Source organism: Chanodichthys erythropterus, chromosome 19 (genome assembly GCF_024489055.1).
Source record: "Chanodichthys erythropterus isolate Z2021 chromosome 19, ASM2448905v1, whole genome shotgun sequence".
NCBI lineage: Eukaryota > Metazoa > Chordata > Actinopteri > Cypriniformes > Xenocyprididae > Chanodichthys > Chanodichthys erythropterus.
In genome coordinates, this window is record NC_090239.1 from 17,260,577 (window position 1) to 17,277,136 (window position 16,560).

At 35.7% G+C, this 16,560-nt stretch overlaps 1 protein-coding gene across 1 annotated transcript; it reads right to left on the reverse strand.

Moving 5' to 3' along the window:
- Positions 1 to 1,093: 1,093 nt before the first annotated feature.
- mfsd8 (major facilitator superfamily domain containing 8) lies at positions 1,094 to 14,395 on the reverse strand. The gene is made up of 14 exons (XM_067368751.1): positions 14,322 to 14,395; positions 13,506 to 13,540; positions 9,162 to 9,235; positions 8,702 to 8,775; positions 8,228 to 8,271; positions 6,422 to 6,662; positions 5,616 to 5,729; positions 5,327 to 5,471; positions 5,092 to 5,150; positions 4,900 to 5,008; positions 4,684 to 4,818; positions 3,294 to 3,397; positions 1,420 to 1,646; positions 1,094 to 1,313 (listed from the first exon to the last, which is right to left on the reverse strand). Exons 3-14 carry the CDS (start codon positions 9,215 to 9,217, stop codon positions 1,095 to 1,097), a joined length of 1,527 nt encoding a protein of 508 aa, XP_067224852.1. The 5' UTR covers positions 9,218 to 9,235; positions 13,506 to 13,540; positions 14,322 to 14,395; the 3' UTR covers position 1,094.
- Positions 14,396 to 16,560: the final 2,165 nt, after the last annotated feature.

A 16,560-nucleotide genomic window follows, 5' to 3' on the forward strand; every position in this document is an offset into this window, starting at 1 on the left:
AAGTGAGATCACAAAGTGTGAAAACATGAACTGGTGTTAAACCTACATGTATACAGTAAGGTTTTTGTGCATCTACAGCCATTTCAGTTTGCCATTTTATTTTCATGCATCTTGTCCCTGTCAGAAGCTTATCCTACACTAGAATGTTTCCAGTACAATTAACACATTGTGAACAAAACTCATCAAAACAGTCTGGAGTAATGGTTCAAAGAAGCTTTGTTCTAGCTTATGTGGCTCAAACAATGACTATCTGTGGATAAAACCTTTGAATATAATTACTGTATTATTGGAATGGATGTCATTCCTGTATCTTTCATAAGGAAAAACTGATTTCTTGTTAAAAAAATGTAATGCATTTAAAGAAACAATGTTTTTAAAAACATTAAAGAAACAACTTATTGCACATTTTCAAGAAATATCCATATTGTGCTATAACACCCACAAAACAAAGCATTTGGTGTGAATTTAAAATGAAGTAGTCTTATAGTTGTGAATCAACAGTGATTTTTGTTAATCTTCAGGATGCACCCAAAGCCAAGTAATGAATCTAGTGTACGTTTCAAGCTTAGTGTTTTTAAAAATAATAATAAAAAAAAAAACTTCATCAACTTCATGCCTCTCCTATAAGTGTCAATTTAAATAAATCAGCTGTCACATTTGTTAACGTTTTACAACGCAGAGATTAAGTTGATAAGGATTATAAAACCAAAACGATCATAATCCAGTGTTAAACAATCTGCTGTGCTTCATAACCGGTGGAGCTGCCAAACTTGTTTAATACTGCGGTTCACATGGGCCTCCATTCTGCCACTGTCGGTTTTAAATGGTGACAAGATCCATGTAATGCTGCTCCAATAATGGTTAAATTCACATTTAAGGTAACTATGGAAAGTGTAGTTCAATATATAGAGGATATAAAGTAAAAATATTTACATTTACATGGAAGACGATCTACTTAAGGATTCATGTGCTTGAAAAGCTCTGCATTTTTTACAACTGTCTATAAAATACCATTCACAGGTATATTAGTGGCTGTTTTCCATCATTAAGTCATGCCCACTTCTCTGAACGGTCTTTTAGCTTGGAGGCACCTTTCAGTCATGACATCGTTCTTCTATCCTTCCATGGCGTATGGAGAAGGCGATGAGTCGTCTGTACATAGCACTGAGGAGAACGATTGCAGCTAGTACTATGACGCATATGACACTGAAGGCCCATCGGGGTCCTAGGATGGTGTAGAAGTGAGAGACGAACACAGGCCCGAGTGTACGTGCACCACTTCCAGACGCTGTCAGCCAGCCCATGTAAACCCCCTGAGTTCACACACAAATAGGGAAGAGAATAAATAGTATGAACTTTAATTTATCATCATGTTACTTAGTATGAGATTCGATATTTTAAAAAGAGAATGTGGTCTACCTGCGGTTTGGGGCCCAGTATCTTTGAGTATAAAGTGTAGGACATTACATTGCAGGTCGGATAACCCACTCCAATCAGGATGTCAGAGGTGATGTACTGTGCGAGATGAATTACAGGGGTATACAAGCACCAGGACTGTTCGGACGGACATCCGGTGGGCTCCAGAGAACCGTTCAAGGCTGGGGTGGGTGCCAGTCTTATTGTTGGCATAGTGTTATTCTTAATGTCTGTTTATGGGATAATATTTGTTTAATATACACAAATTTAAGTTGTAATATGCACTACCATTCAAAAGTTTGAGGTTAGTAAGTTTTTTTTTATGTTTTTGAAAAAATACATGATACAATTTTTTTCATCAATTTAATGTCTTTCATTAAAAAAAAAAAAAAAAAAACTGCATTGACTCCAAGCTTTTGAATAGTATATTGCTATTTAAAGTTGCAGTCTGTAAGTTTTGCCTCTTTGTCGCCATCTCTGTTTGAAAGCTGCAATTGCAGTTATTTGCGAAATTATCTTTTATGCGAGTTGTGCATCAGCACGGCTCCTCAGTGCAGATGAATCTAATGTTTGCTGTCAGTCACCGCATCGGTGTGGATACTACAGAAAATCTCATCTGAACAATTTCCGGTGAACATCTGAACGCGCTGCCAATGGTGATTAAATCCAACGATCCCTTAGCTCGGATCACGTCAAACCATGCAAATTATTATTGTTGTTAAACTTTGTTCTCAAATTGTTCATGTTAACAACAACAGAATTGCGTGACTATGTGTATTAGCGTTACACGTAGATTTAAATTTCTGTAGCCACTACACAGTCTGAAGACTTGCTTTTGACTACAGGTGAATATCCAGTTGTCACTGAAGATTTTTATTTGGACCTTTCTGGATTACAATCCGCCATCAAAATGATGAGTTTAATTATTCCAGCTGCTGTGAGAAAAGGCTATAAATGATCCGCCTCACATGCCATATAGCCTACTAGCTGGGACTCGTTCTTTATGTAAACAGAACATAGACTGTAAAAAAAGATGGACGACGCACCTTCACTCTCTTCCATTGTAGTAAGTGAAGTGGCCAGTGTGCCAATATGGCACTGACATCTTTAGTCTCGAGTCTGCTCATAGTGAAATTGGAGCCAGAGTCTGCATAGTAGTGGAGCCGTGATATCAAGCTCCCGCCCACACTCCCGCAAAATCAGTAAATACTGCAGAACAACACATTATGTCGGTGTAAAAAACAGTTCTGGAAATGTAGAAATTAAAGCTCCAATCTCCTCCCGAAGATCCAGAGAAAAGTTTTGCATAAGTGATGACTTTGCTCAGAGAATCTGTAATCTCAGCTGTCAATCATGATGTCAAAACCCACATTTTTATAGCATAAAATACACTTTAACTAACATCAGCGTGATAAAAACTGCCTAAAATGACAAAATATCTTTGGAAAAAAAAAATTTGATGTGTAATTTGACTGTTTAGTTTGTCTCACATTGATTACATTACATGTAGAGGACGGGGGTTTATGTTCTATACTGCATCCAGCCTCCTGGGGGCGATCGAGACGCTTTGGCTTCACTTTTCAGGACGCGTATGTCACGCTTGAAACAGACATGACGCAAAGACAAACGGCTGCATGCTCGAATTTCCAGCGGAAACCCACCAGTACCACTCTATTATTAGCAAACATTATTACAAGTTTCCCGTTGTGAATCGGGCTAAGGTAGGGAGATAGATAGTTCTGAACACAGGCTGGTTATGTACTTGCTCAAAAATTGATTTTGGATAATTTAACAAAAAAAAAAGTTGGACTGCAGCTTTAAATAATAAAAAAGATGCATTTGGAAAAAAGCTTTACCGAGTTAGTCAAATACCTCACCTGCCCACTGTATTGTAGGATATTGATTTCCCCATGGCAACAAGATAAAGAACCCTGCAAATATGAAGACCAAGCCTCCAAGCAGCAGTGGCCGATCTCCTACCCTGAAAAACAAACACAAAAAAGGACTGATTTTATCTAAAGATCTGACTAGTCAGCTTTTAAGTTCAACAAGCGGAAGTCATGTGTTGAAAACCACATGATATCCAATATATATTTGTACAGCAGAAAAACACTGCAACTGACCCATTTTAACCCCATTTCACAGACAAGACTTAAGCCTTGTCCCAGATGAAAGCAACTTGCACTGACATATCTCAAAATATGTCACTGCCACTGTCTCAAGATGCACACCACAGGTTTTTAATTATTTTTAAGGCACATGTATAAAAACTACTTAAATGCTCTAATTGACATAAGGCCTAATCCTGGCTTAATCTAAACCCTGTCTGTGAAACCAGGCCTAAAATAATCAGAGGTTTTATGCATAGGCATAATTTGTGGATGGGAAGTGTGGGACATGTCCCCACCACTTTTTGCCAGGGTCAATATTGTCCCTACCACTTTTTGAAAAATCGGATCCATCTAATACAAAAAAGAAACACCTCTAGTTTATTAGCAGTTTGTTCGTTTGTGTTAAATAGGAGGTGATCTGGCACTGGGATGTGTTGTTTTTGAAATCATGATCGTTGCCGCTGTTATCAGTGGCTTAACAGTGTTCTTTTGAGCGCGTCAAATTATCACTTAACGCCGTTGCGGAAAATCAATTTGTTCCTTTCTAATCACAAAACAAAATGCACATAAACGTGCCCCTCACTGCTTTTGATATACAATCATTGATGAACATCTTTGGTTTTAATGAGGGAAAAAAAAAAACATATATATATATATATATATATATATACACAAGGGCAGATTAGAACCCAGAACCTCTGGCACGCTTAACAAAAATTCTACCACTAGCTCATTAGGACTAACAGATACTTAACACGGATGTATATATTTATTCACATCAACATAAATACTCTTGAGACTAACAATATATTGTATTATAGAAGTATGTATAATAGAAATATTCAATAAACTGTGCATTTATTAGGCTATTGTACATTTCTGATATGCAATCATCACAAACTACATCCACAAGGAGATTGTAGCTTACTGTAATTCAGTCTGTATAGTACAATTATGAGTAGTCATATGCAATACCAACACTGTGGTAGACATTTGATTCTCTGATGATTGTGCAAAATATAGAGTACACCTTTGAAACAGATTTTTGCAATAGGAAAGCAGTGACCTAAAAACTCTTTTGATGTGTCAAACTGAAGTTAAAAAGCATGTCTGATTGTTCAAGGTCTAATAACTAAAAGTCTATTAACTTTTTTACCGTTTTGAAACCACTTTTACCACCAGGAAGACGAGGATGGACTCAAAGCCAATGGCAGCCAATATGATGCCGTTATACAAAACAGCATCTTTTCTTGTCCATGCAAACATGTCCATTGATAGAGGAGTAGATATACTGCAGGGAAACAAATTCACATGAATATGAGCTGATTAGACTTAAAAAATATAAAGACAATATCTGAGGATCTCCACTTACGTTTCAAACACAGCAAAAATGAAGAGAATAACGAAGAAAAGGATGTTAGATGTGAACACTGCACAGTGGTCAATATCACCTTCTACCTCAGGAGCCACATTTACCCGTTCTGAGGGCAGAAAGAAAGTATTGTATAAAATGTTTTGAATTATTATAAAACAGACTGTTCAGAGACAGCATAATATATCTTACCTTCTGGGGTGTAATTAATTGCAGGGATATGATTTCCATGGTCATCCACACAGTGCTCCCTAAATAATTTAAAACATTTTAAATTCTATGCACTGCTTTATTCAAGTCCAGTCAAATAGGATGTAGGCCTTAGGTTAAATATTGGTTGAAATACAGAAACACTGAAGAGAATATACACATACTTCAAATAAAATATACAATGCACATGTATTTAAGACTCAGGTTAAATCATTACCTCAAGACTAATATAACCAGTAGAATGTTAATGACCCCGAAGCAGGCTGCCAACAGTGCCGGAGCAGTGTACATATTAACCTCAAGCTGGATAAAATTCACCTTGATGCCAATCTCTCCAATGAATGACAAAACAGCCTGCAGAGCTGGAAAATAAAGACAATCAAAATCTTTTAATTGTAATTTACCCTAAGAAATTATAAAATAGACACTATCAAACTACAGACCAATTTCGTGTCAAATGCATTCTGTAACTAACATACTTTTATTGACTTTTTATTGACACAAACCTGGGCCAAGTATAAAGCCGAGAGCTTGACAGGCGCTCATGTTAGCCATTGCACTGGTTCTCTCCGTCAAGGAAGTGGCACCAGCCACATAAGACCTCACAACTGCTACATTTCCTACAGGACACAATGACAGACCTTAACAATGCAAATAAATTAAGTACTTTACCTAATGCTTGATAATAATTGTTTACTGCATCTGTATTTGCTGCATTTATGCACAATTAAAAATGTCATATGATTGAATTTTCAGCATCATTATTCCAGTCTTCAGTGTCACATGATTCTTCAGAAATCATTCTAAAATGCTGATTTGGTGCTCAGGAAACATTTATTATTTTAATTATTATTATTATTATTATTATCATCAATGTTGAATACAGTTTTTGCTGCTTAACACTTGTTACAAAAGATTTCTATTTAATAAATGCAAATAAATGCCATTTACTCAACTTTCTATTAATCAAAGAATCCTGAAAAAGTATCACCATTTGCACAAATACCGTTTTCAACATTGATAATAATAAGAAAGGTGTCTAGAGCAGCAAATCGGCATATTAGAATGATTTCTGAAGGATCATGTGACACTGGAGTAATGATGCTGAAAGTTCAGCCATCACAGGAATAAATTACATTTTAAAATATATTCAAATAGAAAACAGTTTTCAATTTGTAATAACATTTCACAATAATACTGTTTTTACTGTATTTTTGATTAAAAAAATGCAGATTGGTGAGATAAAAGAGATTATTTCAAAACTTGACAGGTAATGTGAGTTTTTTTTATAATTTTTTTATTTTTTATTTACCTGCTCCAATGCCCACAAATGTGCGAGACAATAGCATGTGGATTTTGTTGTTTGAGGGAATTAGGGAGATATAGGCATAGTACATGTTAGCCAAGACGTTGATCAATATAGAACAGACTAGAGGCTCTCGTCGAGGCCTGCGATTGGACCATAATCCAAAGAGGGGTGAGGCCACCATTTGACCCAAACTATAGGCAGCAACCACCCATCCCAAGAAACTGGCATCTGCACTTCCATCAATCTAAAACAAACAAACAAACAAACACATCATGATTGATAGACTTGCAAGACAAGAACAATTTCTGTAACCAAAAAAAGAAAAAAAGAAAAACTACCAAATTGCATCTACACTGTGCAACAGTTATATTTCGCACTGTGGTTGGCTGCTTTTCATGCCTTCAGTCAACCAAGCAAGCACGAAAAACACAGTGTGTAACTTGTTGACCTGTTTCACCTTGTGAAACAAAAGTGAAAAGTGAAACTTAACATGAACTGCTGCTGTTTTCTTGCAGCCTGTCAAATTAACAGAAAATATTAAATTTGGTTAGTCAGAAGTTAAACTCATTTGGCATGACTCACACCATGTTCTTGAATTATGTCATAATTAATAAGTTCGATTTTCTTATGCCTACTTCTGCATGTTATATTGTGGCACATTAAACTAAAAATGGCTCCCACATTTTTTTTTATATTAAAGGGATAAAAATTGGTGTCGCCTGACTAGAGAAAATGGAGAAGAAAGGCAGTTTCTTCCCTTTTGCCAAATAGGTAGGAAAACTTTAACACCCTTAATGCATTGGACATGTTGCTGTCCAAGGCCACTCCCAGTCTGCTCCTATTGGATAAACTTGACCAGAGTCAAATACAGGCTTGCTTGAGAAGGAAATACTTTCTTACATACTTACATTCAGTCAAAATGGTGTCAATTTTTTATTATTCCCAGGTGCAACAATTTAAAGAGTAAGCTATTGCCGAGAGAGTAATTTTCAGTAAAAGATCCAAAACATTTTAGGGAGCAGATAAAGGCTGCCAATATGGAGAGTTTGTAGTCAACGTTGATCTGACTGTCCGTGGGTGCGGGTATAAAAATGCAAATGTACAAACTGCAGTTCACATGAAAAGCCCTGGAGCTGTCAAAATTCTGTCAAATAACGCATTTGTATAATCCAACAGACTTTTGCTGACAAATAAACGTCAGGGACGACACAAAGAGTAAACATTGTTCATTGACATTTACTACTGACACTGTAGCAATACAAAATAGGATGAAAATCTGCAAACTTACGCTTACAAAAAAAAGAGATAAAAACAAGAAAACATAGTGCCCTGAATAACCCTAACTCGGTGTACACACTTCTGAAAAGTCTACGCAAGTGTAAGGACACATTTGAAAAGAGGATCTCAGAATTTAAACCTCTAAAGATTTTTTTTAGAAGATATTTAAGATATTTAACGTTCTCAGGGGAAAATCACTCAATTTAAAAAGGTTTCAGGTGTTTCTTAGGCACTCTTTCTTAGAATCAAAATGCATGACTATCTACTTCCCTTTTTCACTTCTAGTTTTTAAATCAAGCATACGGTAGCTCAAGGATTCAGAAATTTCACGGAAATAATTTATAGAAATCCCATGTTAATGAATGTTCACGTTACTCAAATCGCAACTGCAAAGAATACACTCTGTTCCTGTAAATCAAACAGAAGGGGATTTTGCTAGAAACACCAAGGCCATGGGGTTTGATTCCCAAGAAATGCACGTATAGGTTGAATACAATGTAATATTGAATGTGTAAATGTAAATATACTTACTCTCTTCAGATAGGGCCATATGGAAGTGATGACAATCGTAAAACCTAAGAAAGAACATTGCAATCACTTATATTTTACGTGCATTTACTTTGTGCTATACAAACAATGCAAATATTAATTTATCTATTAACTATGAAATATAATATAATAGAAATATAACTGCAACTGCAACAGCTGTACAGACTGATCCCTTCTAGTTACACATTTACTGTTTTTATTTTATAAGGTTAGAAGGCATAAAATGTTGAACTGAGTTGCACAATGTACAGTTAAACACAACCTGTTCCGACATTACAGACACATCTTGCGAGTTACAACAGGTTTTCAGCTCTAAAATGAATGCGTAGCTAAATGTACATTGAACCAGACAGCTGAATTCATCTTCATAAATACTGCACAGCAGCGTTCACTGATCTGATCAGTGAGATAGTCAAAGCAGGAATATGTAAGAGAGTAAGAGAGTTTCTTTCATACCAACACTGCTGAGGAACATAGTAAAGTACATGACCCTGATAGACCTCCACCGGCTTCTATCTGCATCCCCATCACTTAAAGAGGAAAAGAAAGTTGGACATACAAATAATTATAGCTCTTTCTTGGTTGTTTAGATTTAGCCTATTTAGTTACAATAGTTCATAGTTTATTTATAATTTCATGCATTATGCATTATACATGTTGTGTTATTAGGACAAAAGCTCATGCAAAATATTGTGCACATCTTCACAACACTCCACATTGAGCTTAAACTTTCACACTGACATGATTTAATATATTTTGAACTTATCAACTTAGTGACAGAAATTCCTTTGTGACATGACACAGTTTGACTGGTCGAGCCAAATAGTTTCAGTTCACATCATTTCAGAAAATTAATCACAAAAACATGACCAGTCCTGCAGACTACGTCATTACAAATTCAATTATCACAACTTACCTTGTAATATCGCCTCTGAGAAGCGGAGTGTTTTCATTAGACTCCACAAGTGACATTATTAGCGATTGATCAGGCTGCGAAAATTAAGCAACGACACGAGTTCATTGAAGTGCAGATCTTTAAACTGACATGCACTTTATAATCAGGTTAACTTGGATGAAAAGTGTCTGAAGTTGCACAACACATATCTCAAAAACGCATTCAGGCATCTGCATAATAATACTCCCATTGTAAGTGTTATAACCAGACTAGTGTTAGGAGTAACTCGGCGTTATTTCACGCGCAGTCTAAAGTCCACACTGGTGTTGTTGATTCAGCGTAAACTTGAATCATCTGAACGCTGTCACACGTGAGCAGTGGGAAACAGAAAACAACAGCGAGAAGCAGACTCTGACACTTCAAAATAAAAGCCCCTTATAATTTTTCAAGTTTTTAGATGATTGTATTTATTCATATTTCCATTTTCTTAATGTATTTAATGCAATATTATTTTTAACGCATTTATTATATCTAAAATCATGTGTGTGTATATATATACTACTTGGTTTATGTGCATAATAACATGGGTATTACAACGTAAACATGGTTTATGAGGACACTTCCCAGGTGAAAAAAGTACACTTCCATAATGTACTGAAAGTGCTTTATTTTCACGCACTAATTTTGTACTTAATATACTAAAAAACTTCTTTAGTACTTCTTAAGATCATCTTAAGAACATCCATGTGTACTCAACTGTGCTATTTTGAGACATCATGAAATATGAACTAAAATGTGCTTTTAATATACTATCTCTGTATTTAAAAAATATATTTGGCTACCACTTGTAGTACACTATGGGTTCAAATGCACTGTAAGTGGTATCTAAATACATTTTTTAAATACAGAGATAGTATATTAAAAGCACATTTTAGTTAATATTTCACACTGTCTCAGAATAGCACAGTTGAGTACACTTAGATGTTGTTAAGATGAGCTTAAGAAGTACTAAATAAGTTTTTTAGTATATTAAGTACAAAATTAGTGCACAAAAATAGAGCACTTTAAGCAAATTATAGAAATGTGCTTTTTTTTCACCTGGGTTCCTGGCCCAGTTTCACAGACAGGCCTTAGACTAAGCCAGGATTAGACCTTAGTTCAATTAGGGCATTTTAAGTATCTTTTATAAGCATAGACTAGAAAAAAACATTACAGGTGTGCATCTTGAGATAAAACAATGGCACTGACATATTCTAAGATGTCAGTGCAAGTTACTTTCAGTTCAAACAGCTCAAACATGCATTTTAGTCTAGGACTAGCTTAAGCCTTGTCTGTGAAACCCGGGGCCTGTGTCCTCGTAAACCAAATGGCTTAAAAAACATGTTTTTTTGAAATTTAAAAAATGCAGACAGTTTCCTGTGATGGGTAGATTTAGGAGTAGGGGTAGTGTAGGGGGATATAATATACAGTTTGTGCAGTATAAAAACCATTGCGTCTGTTGAGAGTCCCCATAAACCACATACACAAGTGTGTGTGTGTGTGTGTGTGTGTATATACAAACACACACACTTAACATTTACAGTGGGTACGGAAAGTATTCAGACCCCCTTAAATTTCTCACCCTTTGTTATATTGCAGCCATTTGCTCAAATCATTTAAATTCATTTTTTCCTCATTAATGTACACGAAGCACCCCATATTGACATAAAAACACAGAATTGTTTAGATTTTTGCAGATTTATTAAAAAAGAAAAACTGAAATATCATATGGTCCTAATGTTCAGACCCTTTGCTCAGTATTTAGTAGAAGCACCCTTTTGATCTAATACAGCCATGAGTCTTTTTGGGAAAAATGAAACAAGTTTTTTCACACCTGGATTTGGGGATCCTCTGCCATTCCTCCTTGCAGATCCTCTCCAGTTCTGTCAGGTTGGATGGTAAACATTGGTGGACAGCCATTTTTAGGTTTCTCCAGAGATGCTCAATTGGGTTTAAGTCAGGGCTCTGGCTGGGCCATTCAAGAACAGTCACGGAGTTGTTGTGAAGTCACTCCTTCGTTATTTTAGCTGTGTGCTTAGGGTCATTGTCTTGTTGGAAGGTAAACCTTCGGCCCAGTCTGAGGTCCTGAGCACTCTGAAGAAGGTTTTCATCCAGGATATCCCTGTACTTGGCCGCATTCATCTTTCCCTCGATTGCAACCAGTCGTCCTGTCCCTGCAGCTGAAAAACACCTCCACAGCATGATGCTGCCACCACCATGCTTCACTGTTGGGACTGTATTGGACAGGTGATGAGCAGTGCCTGGTTTTCTCCACACATAGCGCTTAGAATTAAGGCCTAAGTTCTATCTTGATCTCATCAGACCAGAGAATAGTATTTCTCACCATCTTGGAGTCCTTCAGGTGTTTTTTAGCAAACTCCATGCGGGCTTTCATGTGTCTTGCACTGAGGAGAGGCTTCCGTCGGGCCACTCTGCCATAAAGCCCCGACTGGTGGAGGGCTGCAGTGATGGTTGACTTTCTACAACTTTCTCCCATCTGCCGACTGCATCTCTGGAGCTCAGCCACAGTGATCTTTGGGTTCTTCTTTACCTCTCTCACCAAGGCTGTTCTCCCCCGATAGCTCAGTTTGGCTGGACGGCCAGCTCTAGGAAGGGTTCTGGTCATCCCAAACGTCTTCCATTTAAGGATTATGGAGGCCACTGTGCTCTTAGGAACCTTAAGTGGAGGAGAAATTTTTTGTAACCTTGGCCAAATCTGTGCCTTGCCACAATTCTGTCTCTGAGTTCTTCAGGCAGTTCCTTTGACCTCATGATTCTCATTTGCTCTGACATGCACTGTGAGCTGTAAGGTCTTATATAGACAGGTGTGTGGCTTTCCTAATCAAGTCCAATCAGTATAGTCAAACACAGCTGGACTCAAATGAAGGCGCAGAACCATCTCAAGGATGATCAGAAGAAATGGACAGCACCTGAGTTAAATATATGAGTGTCACAGCAAAGGGTCTGAATACTTAGGACCATGTGATATTTCAGTTTTTCTTTTTTAATAAATCTGCAAAAATGTCAACAATTCTGTGTTTTTCTGTCAATATGGGGTGCTGTGTGTACATTAATGAGGAAAAAAATGAACTTAAATGATTTGAGCAAATGGCTGCAATATAACAATACTCTCCGTACCCACTGTATGTTAATTTTGTCAATATTTAGGAGCATGCTATCTTATATATGGCTTCAGAGCTAAAAGATGAGGACTTAAAGCAACAAAACTTTCATTTTGATTTAATGAAGTAAAAAAAACTTAAACTTTGAGTAAGGAAATCAATTCAGTTCAATAGTTTGTAATGCCTAGCATATTGGTTTAGTAATTTTTTTCCACGAATATGTTTTTCAATTTCTTAAACATTATTTAACCGCAAAACATTTTGCTTCTATCAGCAGTATGGTCTGAAAAAGTTTGTCAAGTCAGTGCTCTAGCTGGTTAGCTGGGTTTCAGTATAAAACCATTTACAGCTGCACATCTTTTCCTGGAGAGTGTAAAGAACTGGGATGCTGTTCTCCTCATTATTAGTGAATCAAATATGTAGTTAGATCAACACACCTGTACAAATTGTATGGTGAGTGACTAGCTGAAAGTGTGACAAAACAATGTAAATGTTGAGATTCACAAGAACAGGCTTAACCACATCCACAGTTTTTCTCTGGCGATGTGCCAAGGACCTGCTAAAACCTGTGGCATTTAAGCACCAAACATCCCACCTTTGATGGTAAGACTGATCATTTTCCAAAGAAAAGACAAGTTCGGTCAAGATCTGATTCCAATACAAAAGGAACCAATTCTGACACCTGCTGTTGTGTTGGTGAAAAATATGTCTGATAAGGCAGCAACCAATGCAATCAAAACAGCTCTATTATTCAATAATACAATCTGCCATTGATATTGCTTGCCAAGTAGAGGATAAAATGTAAAGAACAGTTTGAATAAACAAAGAGTGGCATTTTTTATGTGATAGTGACAGCTGATAGACAAGTGATAGAAAATCATTTAGAATAGCAATTGTATGTGTATAGACGGCAAGAGTGACAATGCTGAAAGAGCTCGGGCTGAAACCTTGTGAAGAAGCTGAATAGGTCTGAAATGGTTCATCTGGAGAGAATCTTGCTGATGTGTTCAACAAAATTAAGAGAAAAATATCAAATGAATAAACAATGATTCACTAAAACAATCACAAAGGAAGGTCAAAGCTTTAATGAATTAATGTGAAGATGTTGAGGTGAATAGGATTAAGATATGCAGCAGCCTTTCTGCTTGAGCTAAAGATGAAACATGCAGACAAGACACTGACATTTTGCTTTTTATCTACTTACTTGTGCGAAGTTGCTTTCTCAGGTTTGACCCAAATCTAAACCAAGCAGAGGAACAAACTCAAAGTGGTAAATTGCCTTATAATGACATCACTGTCCCAGTTCTCTCTAAATTCTCTTTAAAGAGATATGAATCATTCTGAATGAGCCTCAATCTGTTTTGCACCCACCGTGTTAATATGCGGCATTCTGGTTGAGAGAATTCTTATAATATTAGTTAACTACATTAGTTAACATTAACTAATAATGAAGTGCACTTCTTTGTTAATGTTAATTTCAGCATTTACAAATACATTATTAAAATCTTGTTAACATTAGTTAATGCACTGTGAACTAACATGAACAAACAATGAACAACTGTATTATCATTAAATACAGTAACAAATGTATTGCTCATGGTTAGTTCATGTAGTTAATACATTAATATTTAACTAATGAATTTAACTATTTCTATACAATAACATCAGTATACATTCAATAATGTAATATTAGTTTGCAAGCAGATTAAATAAAAAATAAGATGGATTTATATGCCATATTACAAAAATGAATCATGGTAACCATATTTTCCACCAGAATATCAAGTTAATAAATATTACTAGGCTACAACAGAACTGTGGTAACTTAAAGTCACCAGTGTAAAACATTAGAAAATAAAATGATTATGAAAAGACGTGAAGGCTTCTTAACACTGTTTGAATGAGATTTTATATTAATTTACTGTATTTAGAGTAGTGATAATTGCAGTGATTTTGGTGTTATGTATTTGGTGTACCATCAGCACCACCCCGCCTAAGAAACTGAAATGTCAAAACAAACCTTTTCATGAACATCGTTGCTGTTTCTGTCCAGTCGGTGCGCAGTTGGGCCCAGAAACAATGAGAATCAAAAACCGTTTAGTGAGCAGCGGTAACCGGTTGGAAAAGTTTCACATTTTCCGAAATATCCCGCCCCTGGCTAAAGGAGAATCTGGGATTGGTTACACCACTGAGATAGGAGTCTGTTCGCGCAATCCTATAGGTAAATTCTCCTGCTCTTAGGGAGAGTCTAGATCAGGGGTTGGCAGCCTATGGCTCGCGCCAGCAGTGGCACGTCCGGTGGCACACTCAGCCTTTGTGTCATTGGCATGTGCCAGACTCAGTGTTGCCAACTTAGCAATTTTTTTTTTTTTTTTTTTTTTTTAAAGCACCTAGCAACAAATTTAGCTATTTTTAAACAATAAAAAAGGCACATATTTTCATCTAAATTACACAAAAGTGGAAACCATTGAACAGCTAGCCAGCCAGCCATGCAGCATCAGCCTGGAGAGAGCTGAAGAAAGATGTAACAATACACACATATGTGAATGAAGTTGATAGTTGCAGTTGTTCAATAATAATTGTTAATTTATGATGTTATTAGCTTGTACCTATAGGCTAATTGTTGTTCAGTTAGGTAAACTGAAAGAAAACAACTGTAGAAAAACAATAAAGGTACTGGTAATTTTCTGCCAGAACATTATCTGTTACGTTGTAACTCTGTGTATCCCTAAAACACAAAATGCAATGCGTCATTTTAAACAGGTAAAACTGTGAAAAATCAACATGGATAATTCCTTCATATTAACACAGTAGGCCTACATTGTGCCCTATTTTATGGACTTATGCTTAAGCAGCAACATTACACACTGACTAAAGTTAAAAAAGTGAAATACCAATGAACCACCCCTTTAAATATCACTAAAGTAGGCTATTTATTTAGGATTTTGTATAGCTGCTCAATCTTTTAGTCACTACGGGAGGAGTCACAAGACTTACAACCAGAGCCATAGCTCGGAAATTGTGGGCCCCCTGAAAAAACATTGATGTAGCACCCACTGCCCTCCACTTATACCGATATACAGTACAGTCCAAAAGTTTGGAACCACTAAAATTTTTAATGTTTTTAAAAGAAGTTTTGTCTGCTCACCAAGGCAACATTTATTTAATTAAAAATACAGTAAAAACAGTAATATTGTGAAATATTATTACAATTTAAAATAACTGTGTACTATTTAAATATATTTGACAAAGTAATTTATTCCTGTGATGCAAAGCTGAATTTTCAGCATCATTACTCCAGTCTTCAGTGTCACATGATCCTTCAGAAATCATTCTAATATGCTGATTTGCTGCTCAATAAACATTTATGATTATTTTCAATGTTGAAAACAGTTGTGTACTTTTTTTTTCAGGATTCCTTGATGAATAGAAAGTTCAAAAGAACAGCATTTATCTGAAATACAAAGCTTCTGTAGCATTATACACTACCGTTCAAAAGTTTGGGGTCAGTAAGAATTTTTATTTTTATTTTTTTGAAAAGAAATTAAAGAAATTAATACTTTTATTCAGCAAGGATGCATTAAATCAATCAAAAGTGGCAGTAAAGACATTTATAATGTTACAAAAGATTAGATTTCAGATAAACACTGTTCTTTTGAACTTTCTATTCATCAAATAATCCTGAAAATAAATATTGTACACAAATATTTTGTACAATTGTACACATTAAATGTTTCTTGAGCAGCAGATCAGCATATTAGAATGATTTCTGAAGGATCATGTGACACTGAAGACTGGAGTAATGATGCTGAAAATTCAGCTTTGCCATCACAGGAATAAATTACTTTGTGAAATATATTCAAATAGAAAACAGTTATTTTAAATTGTAATAATATTTCATAATATTACTGTTTTGACTGTATTTTTAATTAAATAAATGTAGCCTTGGTGAGCAGACGAATTCTTTTAAAAACATTAAAAATCTTAGTGGTTCCAAACTTTTGGACTGTACAGTTTAAGATATGGGCATGGTTGCCCACATCTGGTGCCATGTGACCTAATAGAGATTTTTTACAAAATAACAAAACAGATAAACAAATAAATCAATGCAAATAAAGGTTTGGAAAATATTGCTTTTAATTATTTTATATACATTTATAATATATAGTTGATAAAAATATTATCAAAATGGCATTATGTGATTAATAACTTCTTAAAAAACATTGTTTAAAATCATCAAGCAATCATTCAAGACAATA